At 35.7% G+C, this 17,155-nt stretch overlaps 1 protein-coding gene across 3 annotated transcripts in view; it reads left to right on the top strand.

Moving 5' to 3' along the window:
• The window catches only part of LOC136261590 (latrophilin-like protein LAT-2), a 34,844-nt gene that overhangs the window by 17,106 nt on the left and 583 nt on the right, over positions 1–17,155 (top strand). Inside the window, exons 2-23 of one of the 3 annotated variants that reach the window (XM_066055617.1) lie at positions 2,165–2,254; positions 2,679–2,792; positions 2,843–2,934; positions 2,986–3,151; positions 5,735–5,777; positions 5,825–5,893; positions 5,983–6,321; positions 6,375–6,450; positions 6,498–6,600; positions 6,653–6,730; positions 6,796–6,934; positions 6,987–7,090; positions 7,143–7,250; positions 8,459–8,612; positions 10,221–10,287; positions 10,336–10,437; positions 10,489–10,615; positions 10,667–10,708; positions 10,764–10,808; positions 10,877–10,903; positions 10,963–10,999; positions 16,536–16,676. In XM_066055617.1, the coding sequence (XP_065911689.1) occupies positions 10,430–10,437; positions 10,489–10,615; positions 10,667–10,708; positions 10,764–10,808; positions 10,877–10,903; positions 10,963–10,999; positions 16,536–16,676 (427 nt within the window). In that variant the 5' untranslated portion in view covers positions 2,165–2,254; positions 2,679–2,792; positions 2,843–2,934; ... (11 more) ...; positions 10,221–10,287; positions 10,336–10,429. Of the gene's footprint in view, positions 1–2,164; positions 2,255–2,678; positions 2,793–2,842; positions 2,935–2,985; positions 3,152–5,734; positions 5,778–5,824; positions 5,894–5,982; positions 6,322–6,374; positions 6,451–6,497; positions 6,601–6,652; positions 6,731–6,795; positions 6,935–6,986; positions 7,091–7,142; positions 7,251–8,458; positions 8,613–8,660; positions 9,843–9,979; positions 10,288–10,335; positions 10,438–10,488; positions 10,616–10,666; positions 10,709–10,763; positions 10,809–10,876; positions 10,904–10,962; positions 11,000–16,535; positions 16,677–17,155 lie in introns of those variants that run through there. The other 2 variants (XR_010703952.1, XM_066055618.1) reach the window with 2 other exon arrangements.

Genomic DNA, 17,155 nt, shown 5'->3' on the forward strand with positions numbered 1-17,155 from the left:
CTCTTCTAGTAGCTTTTCAGTAAACCCACACTTACTGATGTTTTATTGAGAGTTTAAAACTTAGTAAAACAATATGTTCCGTATACTAAAAGTTACTGGTATTTTACTATCAGTAACTGGGTACAACTACAGTAAAGCAACTCAACAAACTAGTAAACTAAGAACCTTTAAGCAGTGATTGTATGTAAAATCATGATGCTACTGTATATGAAGTCTGAATAATTGAGTTACATGTAAGCAAAAGTATTTTAATTGGGTTGGATGCTGTGTTTAGCCATAAGAAACGTGCAGAATCAATTACACAAAATCTGTAAGTGTCCTGTAGAATCAAAATGAGTGGCACCTGTAAATAAAGATGTCAATACAATAAATTTACACTATCCTTATTAGAATTGGAGATGAAAGCTAGGTAAAGGTATGGGACAGAGAGAGTTGACTTTTGTCGGAACCTCAAATGGCACATTGTACACTAGAGTTTATTGTTGTAGTGTAAAATGGTGATTGCAGGATGCGTCATAAAGCCTCTTGCCTTTCAACTGTATGTGGTCAGGGAGGCAGAGAGGCAGCCAGCAGGCAGGCAAGCCAAAATTTGGATTTAAGCGATTCTTTACAATTCAATACTTTCTGTAAGGGTTTTATTATATTGGTAGATTTGAGGTTAGATACAGTAAGACTCTTCTGTTAAAAGTATTTTTTTTAAATTGTTAATTTAAAATTGAAGTAGGGATCTATGCAATAAAAAGTAGTGAAACAAGATTATGAATGATGGTATTACAGTATATCTCAATGGAAAAATCCCTACTTTGGCATCGAGCAAAATTATAGCTAATGTGCCAAAGTAGGGACTTTCCCATCGAGATATACTGTAATACCATCATTCATAATCTTGTTTCACTACTTTTTATTGCATAGATCCCTACTTCATTTTTAAATTAACAATTTTTTAAACTACTAGTTTATTTAGTTTTTCGTTGTGTACCACAGCTAGCTAGTTACAGCTTAATAAAGTACGTACTGTGCCAAAATTGGAAGCACATAGGCCCTTAGTAGCATGCATAGCTTACCTTTGATCATAGTAGCAGTGGCACTCAGATCTATGACCTGTCTCAGTATGATGGTCCGCGTTCTATTCACCACAGCTGGAAGATGTTTGAATAAACAGGCCCTTTCAGTTGTCTGGAGCTTAGCCTCAATTAACAAGATGAGGTAATACAATTTCCACTCAAGTACTATCCAATCACATGAATTACTCGCTGATCTTAGTCGCCGGTCTGGCACTGAGTGGCTGAGTCAGTGTGTTCAGAGGAACAAGCCATCGAATATCAGTCCATCTCTAATCTCTTTGTCGATTGCAGTCCAGGCATTGGCAAAAGTCGAAGTGACAACTCAGCAGTCTTAAGTTTCACGTGCAACATTTGAAATTATAAGCTCCCCGCTCTTTCAGCAGCATAAGCGCTTTCTGAAATAATTTTGTGGTGTCTACAGAAATGTGTTGATACGGAAAATTAACGTCTCAGTATGGTTTCCATGCTTGAAGAAGAAGACAACCAACCTAATTGAAGATAAAAGGAAAGACAAGGCGCACAGTGTGTACACTCAAAAAGGCACATCCCACTGGTGAGTTTGTTGTTGTGGCATAAAATGGTGACCATGCGCTGCTTCATTTGGGCTCTAGGCTTGCAACTGTAGTCAAGCAGTGAGTAAGGCAGTAAGACTAAAATTGGAGTTTTTGGTGATTTTTTTAAATTGTATATCCAGCCACCTGTAAGTGTTTTGTTGTAGTTAATGCTATTTTATGTATTATATGGACTAGTACTATTCCGTAAAGGTGATATTTGCCATGTAAAACGTCTGTAGAATGATTTTTGAAGGTGGAATTTTGGGCAGCGCGCAAAACATTCACCACAATCCTTACTTAAACGGTACAACCGTACCGTTTGATACTTTTTTGTCACATAAAATACTTCTATAATGATTTTTAAAAGTGACATATTTTGGGGTGCCTTTTATTTGTGGGGATACCTACTATACAGTGAGTGCTATAGTGCTATGTGATAGTCATACTACCATATGCTATATAGTATTGCATCATGGCAATCGTTTTGGAGTAGTAGTAGCATAACATTCTATATACTGTATTGCACAAATGTCTTGTGTCATGTAGATGTGGGTTCATTGTTAACTCTACAAACTCCCAGTTATACAACAAGAATTACATGCAGCACACCCTCACCAACTTCGTCTCCTGGTAAAGGTACATACCTATGTGTACAAACAATGTATATTGTACAGATGAAGTAGAAACAGTTGTGGGGAATAAGAAATGATATTGCTATTTTCTGCTGTAAACATCAGTTTGAACTCACGTAGAAAATTCTAGGCAGTACTATAGACATTTGTTGGAGTATGTTTGTGTTACCCAACTATGTATTGCCACCAAAACATTGTGAGAAATGTTAAAAGGTAATTTCTTGTTGACATTTTGGTGGAAGCATTGCCATTTAATACCACTTACTGATAAACAGCAGGGGTAGCAAATGCACACAGGGTAGTCCAGATTTTGCCATACTACTTACCACTTTTGATTTAAGGGCTATATTGTGTATTATAAATCATCATGCTGCATTTACTTCAGCTGCAAGTGAGTTGATGTATATAAACATGCATATTTTGTATAGGATATTGCTGTTGTGATGAAGTGATTCAAACATATCAGAATTTTAGCATTACTTGGAATACTACTGTAATTGGCAACACTGTAGTTGCCAATTGTGAAGGAGATGGACTAAGTGGTACTATTAAGATCAAATTAATGTGAATGGTACATAGTTTCTTAATGTAGGAAATGTTACACGCACTTGTGGTACTGATAACCACTGGGAACCTGCTAAAATATACTGTGTACGTGACCAGTTTACATCACTCACAAATCAGGTGTCAAGAAATGTTTATTGCCACATTTTGTTCTAACAAGTATGTACATAGGTATCCAACTTTGCAGAATCAGTCAGCAATTTACATACTACTGAACAACTCAATAAAACTGAAAGTATTGTAGAAACCCACTAGCAAGTATAACATCACCTAATGAACAATCACTATATCCTCAAGAATTAAGTGCTACAGTGGATATTATTTCTACCATCAACAAGTTAGGATTTTATTTGCTATTGCGTGAGAGTATGGATGTATGTATGCATGTGACAATAGTGAGTATTGCTATTACCTTTCATCTGATATGTGATTGGGCCTGGCCATACAGGCACATACAATTTGCCAACTTTTTGGAAATTTTACGTCTTATAATTCCACTGTGCTATATATGGTCATGTAATTTCCTGTGTTTATCATGCAGTACAGTAGTGCTGTATAGTAGGGATCATGCAGAACTGCATGGGCTTTCCAGCCAAAAATATCACCCTAAAACCAGCCTCGATTTCCCTTCATCCCACTTCGTGGTATTGGTTAGGCACAGCCAAGCCCAAAAATGTCTTCAGATCAACCCCAAACCCTTCCAAAAAGTTTCTATGAAATTTTAAAACCTTTGTATTTAACGGAATTTTATTCTGACTAAATGATGCCTTCAGCCAAACATAACTTAACAATGGATATAGCTACAGGCTTGATTTCTTCACTGTTCAATGTCATTTCATCCCGAGATGTGCCTTTTCACCAACCGCAGTATGCACAATACACGTATTATGGACTTTCTTTGTCCCCAGTTCTTTTCACTGACAATGCAATGTGTTCATTTATTTGCGATAGCGCATTAGTAGCTTCCTATTAATAATTTATTTATTGTTTGTTTCTCATGTGTTTTAATTCAACTGACTGTTCCAGACAACGGGTGAATAAGAACTTGTTCTTAGCGAAGCAGAACAGACACATGCTGATTAGTCTCATTTGTTTGAGTCCAACTGACTGTTCCAGATGACGGGTGGATAAGAACTCATTCTTAACCAAGTAGAACAGAGGGACATGCTGTTTAGTTGGCATGGTTTAATCACTTTCGTTTCTTAAACAGGGCGTGCTGAGGGGAGTTTCCAGGGGTATCAGGAAATCCCTACTAAAATTTTCAGTAGCAAGCAAAGCCCAGACCATAGTGCTGTTGTTGATCCTCCCGGTTATACAAGATCGAGATACTCTTATAGAGCAGTCAGTGAAATACTCTAATAGAACAGTCACTGCATAACACTTAAAATTCTCTACAGTTGCTTATGAAACTTGCACCAGTCTGCAAGTATAAGAAAAAAATTAGGAATTTTAAACTAGAGTAGGGATCAACTAGAATGTAGTGCACCAATAAAAAGTACTGAAACAAGCTTGGAGCTAGTATATTATGACTGTAACACAAAAAGAAGTGAATATTCCTACTGTGTATTTTAATTACGGAAACTCCACAGCACTCTTGTGTTACAGTAATTTGTTGTCATAATATACTAACTCAAGCTTGTTTCAGCACTTTTTATTGGTGCACCATATTCTAGTTGATCCCTATTCTAGTTTATAATTCCTGATTTTTTCTTATACTTGTTTTTAATGGTAATTGGTGTAAGACTTACACGTTATGGTTTTCAGATGTTGCATTCCAGACTTCCAGCACTGATGACATGTTATGTGACAGGATGTAGTTTATACAGTACTCATATGCCTTTTTCATGGAACAGGTCAAATTTGCTTAATGACAAATATAATATTAATAAATTAGCTTCACATTTTGATATTGATTAAGTGGTGTACTATGAGTCTGTGATCTGGTTACTGTGATAGCTTTTTATGGTAACTGTTCTCGCATTACTTTGTATATGAGTTTACGTTAACCCTCTAACTGTCAGGTTTTCTGACTGAGCATACCATGGATCAAAAATGAGGATGTACTAGCCACTCTGTATGGATATTCACTTAGTCTTAGTGACTATATCAAAATACTCCCTATAGATTAAGGAACTTGATCAAGGTGTTTATGTTTACACAGCTTTAACCACAAAACTGTTATTAAACAATTACATCACAAAAAGATAACATTAGCTGTACACATGATTCAATTTCTACCAAACAAACTGAGAGTATTTAGTATTACTTCTAGTACTGTTCTAAGGCACTTACTAATAAAGTGATTCACATCAGGTCCAGTTTCTTCGAGTTTTCTACTGTCACACCCAATGTACATGTGTAAAGAAATGCACAGGCACCATGCTGTGTCTTGGAAAAGTACAGTGCAACTGTCTCTAGTGTCACAGATCATCTTCGTCTTGGTGACAGACAGAATTAACAACTTGAACCACTAGCTTCTTTCAGATGAGACATTTTCTATGATTATGTAACTCTTGCACAAGGGATCGATAACCGGGACCCCACATACTCTAGGCACGACAACAAGATAAGCGCACTGTATTATTAAATTCACAAACAAGCTGTAGCAAAGTCAAAATTGTACTCTGCACATAATTTGTTAAATCAATCTGCCATATGGCAGTTGTGGTGGTGAGAAGGTCAACTGACAGTAAATGTGTCTATATAGTTTTTAGCAGCACAGAAGAAATCATTGAACAATAATCTAATGTTAACTACTTCAGAAACTTATCACTTAGAGTATTCCACAATAATAGTCTGGTTTCATAGTTTCTGTTATACCACTCTTTGCAAAAACACTGCATTAACTGCATAATTCCCCTAAAGAGATATGGTCATATGAGAAGCTGTACAATTATTGTATCTATTGTATATTGTATAGTGTAACCAAAGAAGTTATTGGATTGAAACAGCCGAATGACGAAGTAAGTCAATGGAATTGTGACTTTGATTATGCATTTATATGTAATAGGAAGTAACTAAAGTTTTTGATAATGTATTGAGCCCATCTAATGAAGAAGGGTGGATGGAACTTCAACAGGTATTATTAATCATCTATACTATGAGTAATAGCAGAGATTCATATAGTATGAACTCTTGGTAATAAATCATAAATGTTCTCTGTTGTAGATATCAAGTGATGCTAGTCAAGAATTGGTTGTTACTGCTGAACAATTTGGTCAATTGTTAGCACAGACATTAAGCAAAGAAACTCCTGAAACCATCATACCCAAAGATAATATAGGCACTTCATGTAGTTGTATAGTAAATCAAGTCATGGTTACCAAACTGTAGTGATTAAAGCAGAAATAGCGACAACAGAGGATATAGAGAATTTGACCGCAGAAGGGAAGCCTTTGCAGTTCCCAGATGAGGATGATCTTAAAAAGATTAATAACAGTTTTAATGGATTACAAACTAAAATATCTATACCTAGTCAACTTCTAAAGGAAGCTTTAAATTCAACAAGTAAGCTACTGAATCTTGTATGAATATTACAGAAGGGTTACTAAACTGCATAGATGATACCAAACTACCAATAGTGAATACTGTGTTTAGAAGTCTTGCATCCTTATTGCCAAATATATCATCTACTGGGTTAGTGTACTATAATGGTTAGCTGTTGATTACTGTGTGGTATATAGTAATAGTGCTAATCCAGTCAGTGCTGTTATATCAAGCCAGCTATCTGATACACAAAGGTTTAATACATCCATTCCTGTGGTATTAACTTTTGATCTTAATAAGGTTTGGAGGAATTTGTAGAATCTGTGTAGCTAGCAATCTTTTGTCTGTTCAGGATAAGGGTATTAAAAATAATGCAACAATTGAACAGTCATGTGCTTACTGGGATTTTGATCTCAACACTAGTATATAGGTATGGTATATATGCAAGCACATAACCAATTGTTTACTATAATTATGCTGCTTATATGTTGACAGTAATAATGGTGGTCATGGAGGATGGTCAAGTGAAGGTGTTGAATTGATGGAAGAATTCTCCAGTGATGCATCTGTAGTGTGCCACAGTTACCATCTAACGAGTTTTGCTGTATTGGTATCCATTCATGAGCCAGAAAAAGTATGCTTTGCAATTATGTACATAAGAACTGTTGTAACGACTTGTGCAATAGGAAACAGAGGCTAAAGCACTTACTGCAGTATCATATGTGGGGTGCTCAATATCAATAGTTTGTCTTCTAATATCAGTTGTTATACTGAGTGTCTTCATGTACAAGTAAATATGTGATTATGTATATAGTAACACTTGATTACTGGTATTTATTAAGGAACTATCTTAAAGGAACTCATGTGTTTATTCATCTAAACCTGGTGTTGCACTTCTGCTGGGAAATTTTATATTTGTGTCTGGTGTGGATGCCGCCAAGGATAATAGGGTATGCTAAAGAATATTGATTTCTCATTTTTGTGCTACTGTCTATACGTACAGTTAATTTTGTAATAAGTTGTGATTACTATTATTCCATATAATGCACAACTTTATACTAGCACTAAAAATTAATTGTGATCCACGTAAAAACTAGTCATTTTTGCACATTGCTCGAATTCCGTTTTATTGCTTTTCTGTTACCTATTTCTACTTCAGTCTATACCCATGACTGAATTAGGGATTAAATGTCCACTAGTATATCTGCAGGTGTAAGTAACCTCCCTTGTTTTCTATTATCCCTAATTGAAATTAAAATTCCCAATTTTTCCTTATACTTTTTCAGTAACATTATTATGAATGGTGAGCCAATGCATACTACATCAGAAGAAAGTATGGTGCCAGAGTTGATGTTTTTGTCCGAACACACGCTATCAATCATTGACTCAAAAGTGAAGTGGCCATTATGCTTCACTAGCTATGTTCAGCCTGTTTCACAGCATTACAAATGAAGAACAGTAGGAGAAACACCTCTGCAATCAATCCAGTCACCATGGAAAACATGTTTATAATGTACTGTAGGTAAGCCATTATGCTACCACGAATCAACACATTGGGCTGTCAGCAAAAAGAAATGGGACACAAAGGAGGACAAAGGTAAGTCCATGATGCATGCATTGCACATACTGCAGTATACCAAAATACACCTGTCGGGCTGAAGTGAGTTTAAACATCAAAGCCTTAGCCATTATCGAGTTACGCTTGTCTGAAGGCATTAATAAGTCAGTCAGTCAGCACAAAATTCCACTAAATAAATAGTTTTAAAATTTTGTAGCAACTTATTGGAAGCATTTTCAGTCGCACTGAAGGCATTTTTGGGCTTGGTTATACCTAATCAATATTGCCAAGGCATCAGGAAGGTATTGTGAAGCTGGTCTGTGAGTTGCATTGTTTTTTCTGTTAATAACACAATGATGTGCTGGCATCATGGGCTGCACAACACACTACCATGTGTCTTGAACTGCTATTGACTATTGAACATCTTTACCATATTTCATAGCTAATATATACTGTGTAAAATAGAAACTGTGTGATTTTCAATTTATTAATCGATAGCTATCCATTACAATTAAACTAAGAGAACATTTGTATGAGTATGCATACTTGTAGAAACAAGCGTAGTTACATAACTACAATTGTCAATCTACTCACATACAGGGTGGTTGCATATTTGTAGCAGTTCTACTTCACTATTTCTTCACATCAGCTTTTTGTTGGATGCTTTGTGAAGGAGTGATACTCTACCTGATGTTGGTCATTGTCTTCAACAACAGATTTAACAACCGTCTATTTTTCTTTGCATTGGGATGGGGTATGAATACAATAATATAGTATAGTTGTGTTATAGTGTGGTTTACAGGTCCTGCTATACCAATAGTTGCTATATCTGTTGGAATAGCACATGATCAGTATGGTATCATGTACCACGGTAGTGGTACATAATAGGGATCAGGCAGAAATTTTTCAAAACACTCTAATAGAACGCACGCCAAAAGCAGCCTTCCGGGCTTTAGATTTTATTTCTAAAACATTCTAGACCTTTCTTTTGTGTTTACAACACTAGCCAACAAGTATTAAAAGTAAGGGAAATGGTTTTAGGTGTTTTTTAAAATTTTGAAAATGGTTAGATTCTCCATCTTCTTCTTTCTTTCTTCTTTCTTCTTTCTTTCTTGTTTCGCGCGCCTACAGCTCGTAGGAAGTAGATATCAGCCCTAAAAACGTATGGCGTATTTAAAAAACATTCGTACCCAGGTCTGTGTGGTATTAAAATCTTCCCTCTCTAATGCGATTGCGAGATATAGAGCAAGAATCACTCTTCGAGACGCCATTCGATCGAGAAGCCATACAGATGATAATATAGAATTGTTTAAAATTCCATTGCTTTAGCTCACAGGACTAAAATGCATCAAGTTGTATCACACTAAACATTAAACATAACTATTGTTCACTGAAACTCGGGTTTTAGACTTCCTTCATTACGAGACAGTGAAGGGGGTGTGGCCCGCACCTCGTCACTTAAACTATTACTGTACGCCTTTCGTGTATACTTTCTATTATATTCTTCAGCTGTTTACCAGCTAAGAGTCGACATAACAAGGCTTGTAAGCTATTGGAACACACTGGTAAATTTCGAATTGAAAAGGGGTGTGTCCCTTCCGTACGCGATTGAAAAATAAAAAGCGGGATACTCCGTATACTCAGCACTTTAATTGGAGTCGACCACGTTTTGTCAAGCGTGTGTTTTACTCGTGTTGAGATTTCGCACCGCTTCGTTGCAGTAAACGGTCACACTAGTGGATTTATCTACTCGTCAAAGGAAAGTGGTATTGTTTACTGTATTGTTAACTGTATTGTTAACTAATTGTTTATTAAACTTATTTATGTAATTGTTTATTGCCAGTTGATATTACAATGGGTTTCTTTATTAAACAATCATGTACTGTTGAACGTATATTTAAGAAGTAGTCCATGTGCATGGACATGAAAAAAATCATGAAACTAGTGGGGCAAAAAAATTATTAATTTTCAACAAGTAGAATAGGGATCAAAGTGAAAAAAACTGCGTAAACAAGAAGTAATAGGGATGATAATCCACAAAATTCTATGCATCATCAGTTCAAAGCAAGTTATTTGAATAGTGTACACTCAATTTGCGATTCCTATTTCAACTTGTGGTTAAATTTTGTTAAAATGTTGAAATAGGAATCGCAAATTGAGTGTACACTATTCAAATAACTTGCTTTGAACTGATGATGCATAGAATTTTGTGGATTATCATCCCTATTACTTCTTGTTTACGCAGTTTTTTTCACTTTGATCCCTATTCTACTTGTTGAAAATTAATAATTTTTTTGCCCCACTAGTTGATTAGTAAGTTCATAGAACACAAACAAATTGTATCAACTATTAACACCTGCAGCTGTTGGATATCTTCAGAAAAGGGTGCCATTGCAGCATTTCTTGTACCAATGGTAGCAATCATTTTGGTATGTTTGGTCATGTTATTCAAGTTTTATTCTTGGTAATTGTTACAGATCAACTGTGTGTTCCTTGGGTTTACATTGCGAGCCCTTTATGGTAGTAAAGGAGGTAAAAACATGACTGGTGAAGAAACTAACAAAATTAAAAATGGCAAAGTAATTAGCATCATAAGTTTCAGGAAAACATTAATTTACTATTGCACTTAGATACTTGATAAAAGCAACAATTTTGTTGTTGCCGATATTTGGACTCACTTGGTTAATCGGAATTATATCTGTTAATGCGGAGACAAGTGCATTTGCCTGGATATTTGCTATTCTAAATACACTACAGGTATCTGTTATGTAAAACAAGTAGTATGTAAAGCATTTGCTGTATACACAGGGAGCTTTTATTCTGTTTTTCCATGTGTTGAGAAATCAAGAGGTATTTGCATATTGTACTGGTAATGTAGTAGATGTTTAATACATGCAATACACAGGTGAAAAGTCGGTTGTTCAGTGTTATAGGAAGAGTATATAGACCTGTGAGTTTATCTCAATATTTGTTGTCCATGAAGCTATGCATGGCTTTTCTTTACTGTTTGTATATCAGGGTAGCAGATATAGTCACTCATCTCGTGTAAGTTATTTATTACAATGTTTAGTGGTTTGTATTATGATTTGTCCTGGCTTCTGCAGGCCCTTTCTACACGTACCACCCATTCTCTTAAAAAATGTACGTAAGTATAGTATGTGTAGTAGTAATAATAGTGAATGTTGTTTTGTTATGGTGCGTACTAGGACTAAGTTACAGGGGCGTAGCCAGACTTTTGATGATGCCAGGGCCTAATTATATATTTACTAGTATTTAAAAAATTGTTAAATTAAAAATGAAGTAGGGATCTATGCAATAAAAAGTATTGAAACTAGAGATGAATGATGGTATTACAACATAGCTCAGTGGGAAAGTCCCTACTTTGGCATTGAACAAAATAACTAATGTGCATGCCAAAGTAGGGACTTCCCACTGGGCTATGCTGTAATACCATCATTCATCTCTTGTTCCACTACTTTTTACTGTGTAAATCCCTACTTCATTTTTAAATTAAATACTAGTTTGTTTTGTTTTTATTATAACACAGCTAACTACAATGTAACTTGTGACTGTTGTATTAGAGTGACTGTTGTATTGCGTGGTCGCGAACCTATCATGAACAGGATTCCAATTGCGAACTTGCAGATATCTAGCTAGTGTATCTTCTTATAGTAGTGCTGGGACTGAAGTGCTTCTGAAATCCAGCTCTGAAATACTTCTGTGGCGTCTATATCTACTGCTGAAAGAAAGTGTTGATACAGAAAATTAATGCCTCGATATGGTTTCATTGGATGGAGAAGAAGACAAGCAGCCTGATTGAAGATAAAAGAAAAGAGAGGGCCTACCCCCAAAATGCACACCCCACTGGTGAGTTTGTTATTGTGATGTAAAATGGTGGCCGTATGCTGCTTCGTTTGGTCTCTAGCTTTGCAACTGTGGTCAGTGAGGCAGTAAGACTAAAATTCAAGTTTTGGCATTTTAAAAAAATTCTATATCCGGCCACCTGTAAGTGTTTTGTTATATTTAATGCTGTATTATATATTATATGGACTAGAACTATTCCATAAAGGTGATTTTCATTGAGTAAAGTGTCTCTAGGATTATTTTTAAAGGCAGAATTTTCAGGGCGATCCCTACTTAAACGGTACTACATTGTACTGTTTGATAGCAAGTCAACATACATACCTAGTGTGTGAAGCACAATAAACCTGGGGGGGGGGGGGGGTTGGGGGCAGGAAATTTTTGAAAATTGGACCCTCTACCCTCTGAAATTAAATCTAAGAGTGATTTCAGCAGGTATAACTATTAATATGGTGGCTGCTCTATTACAGTGACTGCTCTATTAGGGTATCTTGATCTTGAATTTTATGGCTTTCCAATAATACAGCCATTTCTTGTTATTTATGTAATTCAATGTTGTTTGTGTGTGGTGTAATGTTTGCTACTGTCTTGCCATATGCATGTATATTTAGTTTGTTGTTGTTTTTTTTGTATCACTCAAACAAGGAGAAACGGCATCTTGCCGATTGTTGTGAGCATAAAATAATAAATTTAATCAAATCAATCAAGCTAACTGAAAATAGACATGGGCTGTTTCTTGGAATTTGTTTAATCCATCACAATAGTATAGTGCCACTGTGTAAAGATTAACCATTTTATTGTAAGGTGTAAGTGCTGTACTGGTGTGTTTGTATCATCATTTCCATATCTGTCTATTTGCTCCATTGGTGAACAATACCATTTGTGGTTGATATATGCACTGGGATTTAATGGCTGGAATTTATGAAATCCTGATAAATTTATTTACAATATCACCTTGATTACATTTTTGTAAAAGTAAATAGCTATATGTATGTACGTATATGTCAATAAATTTTGGGGTTAAGATCAACCCAATATCTCTATGTGGCTAAAAATGATAACATACTCATGTTGGAGTATAAAGTAACTATATTAAATTATCTTAGATTTGTGAAACTCTTTTAAGCTACAGGTGGTTTTGCACTTATTTGTAATGAATCATTAAAACATCCACTGTGGAGCAATTTTTATTTTCAAGATGTTAACGTTTTCAGTTTGAATGGTGGTTGATGGTCACGTCTCTAATGCCACTCTCTATTGTCCTAGCTGCCTCACAAGTACAAGGCTGCAGATACCAAAGTTTTGCTTTATATGCATACTGTTTTGTAAGGGGAGCAACATACTTTAAAGTCATTTATTTTGTTGTATAGTTGTTTTGACCTAAAAGTTGTAGCCAATATAGTTTCAATAGATGTCTATTATTCACAATTCTTATGCTATATCAAGTATCCTCAAAACTTTAGCACCATAGCATCATAGAAAGAATAAAATTACTTAAATATTAAATTACATGTTATAGTATCATGGTACTGTATCAAGACATACAGTAGTGTGTTGTGCAGCCAAGAAGGTCCAATTTACAGGAAGAAAGAAAACGATATTTTCACACATGCATAACTCCATGGCCCCTTCTCCAAAGCACACTATTTTTGCATTATAGCTGTCCTCCAGTTAGGGTAAAATGCACAAATAATTAGATCACATTTGCACCAGCCATTTATGAGATATGGACATTCAAAATTTCGATTTATTTTTTAAAGCCATAGGGGTCTACAGGGGTTTTGATTTCTTTTGCACACTTTGTAAAAATTGTTGTAAAACACAAACATGTAACTCGAGTGCTGCAATTTTTAGCACAATTGGAGAGTGAATTATCGTTCTAAATTTGCTATGAATCTGTTTAATATCCACAAAGTTATGAACGTTTATTCACATAAAAGATCGAACCTTGCTCACAGCTACAGGGTACACTGAGCATGGGAATAACTTGTGTACATAGGCTGGTAATCATAGCAGTGCCTTTTAACGGTTTGAAAAACAATGGACCGGAATTGTGTTCTAAAGCACAACATTAAACTGTAAAATCACGTGATCAAGATACTCTAATAGAGCAGTCACCAAGGTGCACAAAGTGTTGAAAAAATTTACCAGGGTTCAAACCAGGGACCTCCATACCTAACATCCATATCCTTAACCACTGAACCACTGTTATCTTGGCTGTTTACCTCACTTAATTTCTACTTTATAAATGTGACCCAGTCTGAGAAAACCGGTCTTATCGCCCATGTCAGCAGATTCGATTTTTCACCCAGGACACAAAGCTACATGAATAAATTATTTAATTCCACAATAAAATTCAGCTAGACTTGAGTGGTCTGGTTTTGCTGGCTGCTTTTTCCAAGCCCAGTGGCAATCCGTACGTGCAGCGTGGGGCCTTAATGGAACTTTGGTCAGGTTAGGGATGACTGTATGTCGCTGTACAGCTCTGTGGTGTTGAACAAGTACCTCTGCTGTGGATTTCCTTTCATTTTAGCCAATTTTGAGACCTCAATGGCACCTTCCTTTTCAATTTATGAACACCATCTTGCCCGCCTTCCAGGGCACCCGCCTCCCACCCATTTTGCAGCTCGCCTGATACAGTCAACCTCGGTTTTAAAACTATCTAAAATGGCGGGAAACTTAGTTGTTAGCTATTTGAACAGTGGATGCTCTGGAAGGTAAGGAATTGGTGTAAAACGTGTGAAAATTTGGTACACATAGCTTCAACCATTGGCGAGCTACAACACGCTATAAAATATTTAAAACCGACATTTCTCGATACTTTTAAATAGATGATAAGCCCGGTTTTCCCAGACTGGGTCACAAATTTAGAGTTTAAATTTCCCTACATGCTGGAGTATTTGATGCTGCAACAAAATTCACCAGCACATCACTGCAAGCAAGTTACGAAACTTTTAACTTGGCATCAAAACACAACTGGTATACACAGGCCAAGTCATTGCCTTGTATCAATGCCACGAAACTTCCACAACCAGCTTTTCTAGAGTTTAGAATCACGGGTAAACTCTGTCAATGAATTTAAACAGTAGTACCACAAAGATTTCATTCATGAGTGCTTATAATCAGTGCTGTAAATTTTAAAGGCACTTATTTGAGATATTGTCTGTATAACTTTCAATTACCCTATTTCTAGATATACTAAAAGCACTTTATTGCCCTTTTTGACCTGAGCCCTTTAAATGTGTGCTCTATTAGAGTATTACAATAATTACTATTAACAAATACTTAATGAAAGTAATACAATACATTTACAAGTCTATCTTCAGTAATCATCATTGCATCTGTATATTTCAGAAAAAATGTGAGTAAAAACAAACCCCAAAGTCAGCCATAGGCTGGTTTTGAGGCCTCATAAGTTACAAAAATAAGTAAAATCCACACCAAAACAGCCAAACTGTAAAATCATGGTGTGGGCCTTAACAGGCTTAAAGTTGTGAATCAAAGATGGTGGCCAAGAAATGGCTGCAAAGATGTTTATGAAAATAAATTTTAATGATGGCTGTAGCTATATGCATTGTTAAAATTTAGCTAGTTTGTAATGCTATCAATGGTGGAGCATAATTGAAGACAAAGCATAATGACCACACAACTTTTTAGTGAATGATAGTTGGGGCATGCATTCAGTCATGCAGTATAATGTGTCTAGTGCCCTTGTTGTGGCATGTACTAGTTTACCAGCAATGAAATATGTAAACTAGCAAGTATAACAGAAATTTTACAAATCAAAAAGAGAGATCGTCTACAACTGCAACTATACTAGGGTCCCTACTTTATGCAGTCATAGCTATACTATACAGGCTGTATATTAGTGTAGTTGGAATTAAATGTGCAATAATATAACTGCAGCTGTAGATGACCTTCCTTGTTTCATTGCTTTTCATCCCTTATACTTCTTGTTTTACAGTGATATTTTGTAAATATCGAAGACCTCAATAATTACCATAATTATTTACTCGATTTGTGCTGCACCCTCGAATAGTACCGCACTAGCTATTCGAAGGTCTTTATTCTTGTTTCTGAAAATAATTTTAATTGTACCACACCCTCAAACAGTACCACACTATATTTTTGTAATTACTCTTTACTAGTGCTCTCATACCTTTAGTATTAATCTCCATCTCGATTTAAGGAGGGTATTATCCTAGTAAAACTTGAACCGCTGTCACATAATCAAAATTTTGGATATTAGTTAGTATATTGATCACATAGCACAAGTCGTGACATGGTTGTGCTACGAGGACTTGAGTGAAAGAAAGGTCCTGTATAGAATAAGTAAGTAGCAACATGTTGTGATTGTTTTATAAACCTATAATGCGGAATAGCTATAGTAGTGGCAGGTTTAAAATATTAGTAGCGCACCCTCGAATACCACAGTGCGGCACTATTTGAAGGGTTTTATCCTTATTTTTGGGGAAAAACATAATAGTACCCCTGGGGCACAAATCGATTAAATACGGTATTCACTCAATATTCTGTATCATACAGGATACATTATTGAATAGGGGCATAATTATTAAGTTTCATGCAGCCTCAAAAATTCAAGTTGAATACTTTGTAAAAATTCAGTTTCAGCTTTGCTGCAGCTTGCATAAATCAGTTTTTAATTAAGCACTTTAAAGTTCATATCTAGTCATTTCTGCTGCTGGTTGTATTTCCCTGGTACCACCCACAGCTTACATGTTGTAGAAAAAATTATTGTATTAATTATTTTTACTATGTGTTACTTATTTGTTTCTGGTTTAATTTTATATTACAGCTGCCCGGAATGATACATTTACTTTTAATCAGCTAGCCAGTCCAACATCATGCAATTCAGCTACATTTGGTGAAAAATACTTGACTACTACACTTGATAAAAATAAGCAAAAAAATCAAGTACCCAGTGAGCAAACCAATGGTAAGCAGTGATGCTAGCCTCTTAGTATTTTATACCTGTACATTTTTAACTTGTATGTGTGAAGATTATAAATGGACATATCAAGTGTCTATTGGTATACCACAGTACATACAATGCATGCATCTTACCTTGTCCTCCTTTGTGTCCCATTTTTTGCTGACAGCACAAAGTGTCAATTTGTAGTAGTGCATTATGATTTCATAATGGCTAGCTATCTTGGTTATTGTCCAGTGAACAGAGACACATCTTGTACTGTTCTTCACTTGAAACGCTGTGTAACAAGCTGAACCTACAGTAGCTGAAAATGAAGCATAATGGCCTCTTCACTTCTCAGTATTTGATGGTTGGAGAGCGTGTTCAGACACAAAATTAGATTTTATGGATGGGGCTGTCAAAACCTCAGAAACCCACCTAGATCCACCACTGTCTATGATCCCTGATCAAACCTAATTGCTTGTGATGACAGCATTGTAGTTTTC

This window comes from Dysidea avara, chromosome 7 (assembly GCF_963678975.1).
Source record: "Dysidea avara chromosome 7, odDysAvar1.4, whole genome shotgun sequence".
Lineage (NCBI taxonomy): Eukaryota > Metazoa > Porifera > Demospongiae > Dictyoceratida > Dysideidae > Dysidea > Dysidea avara.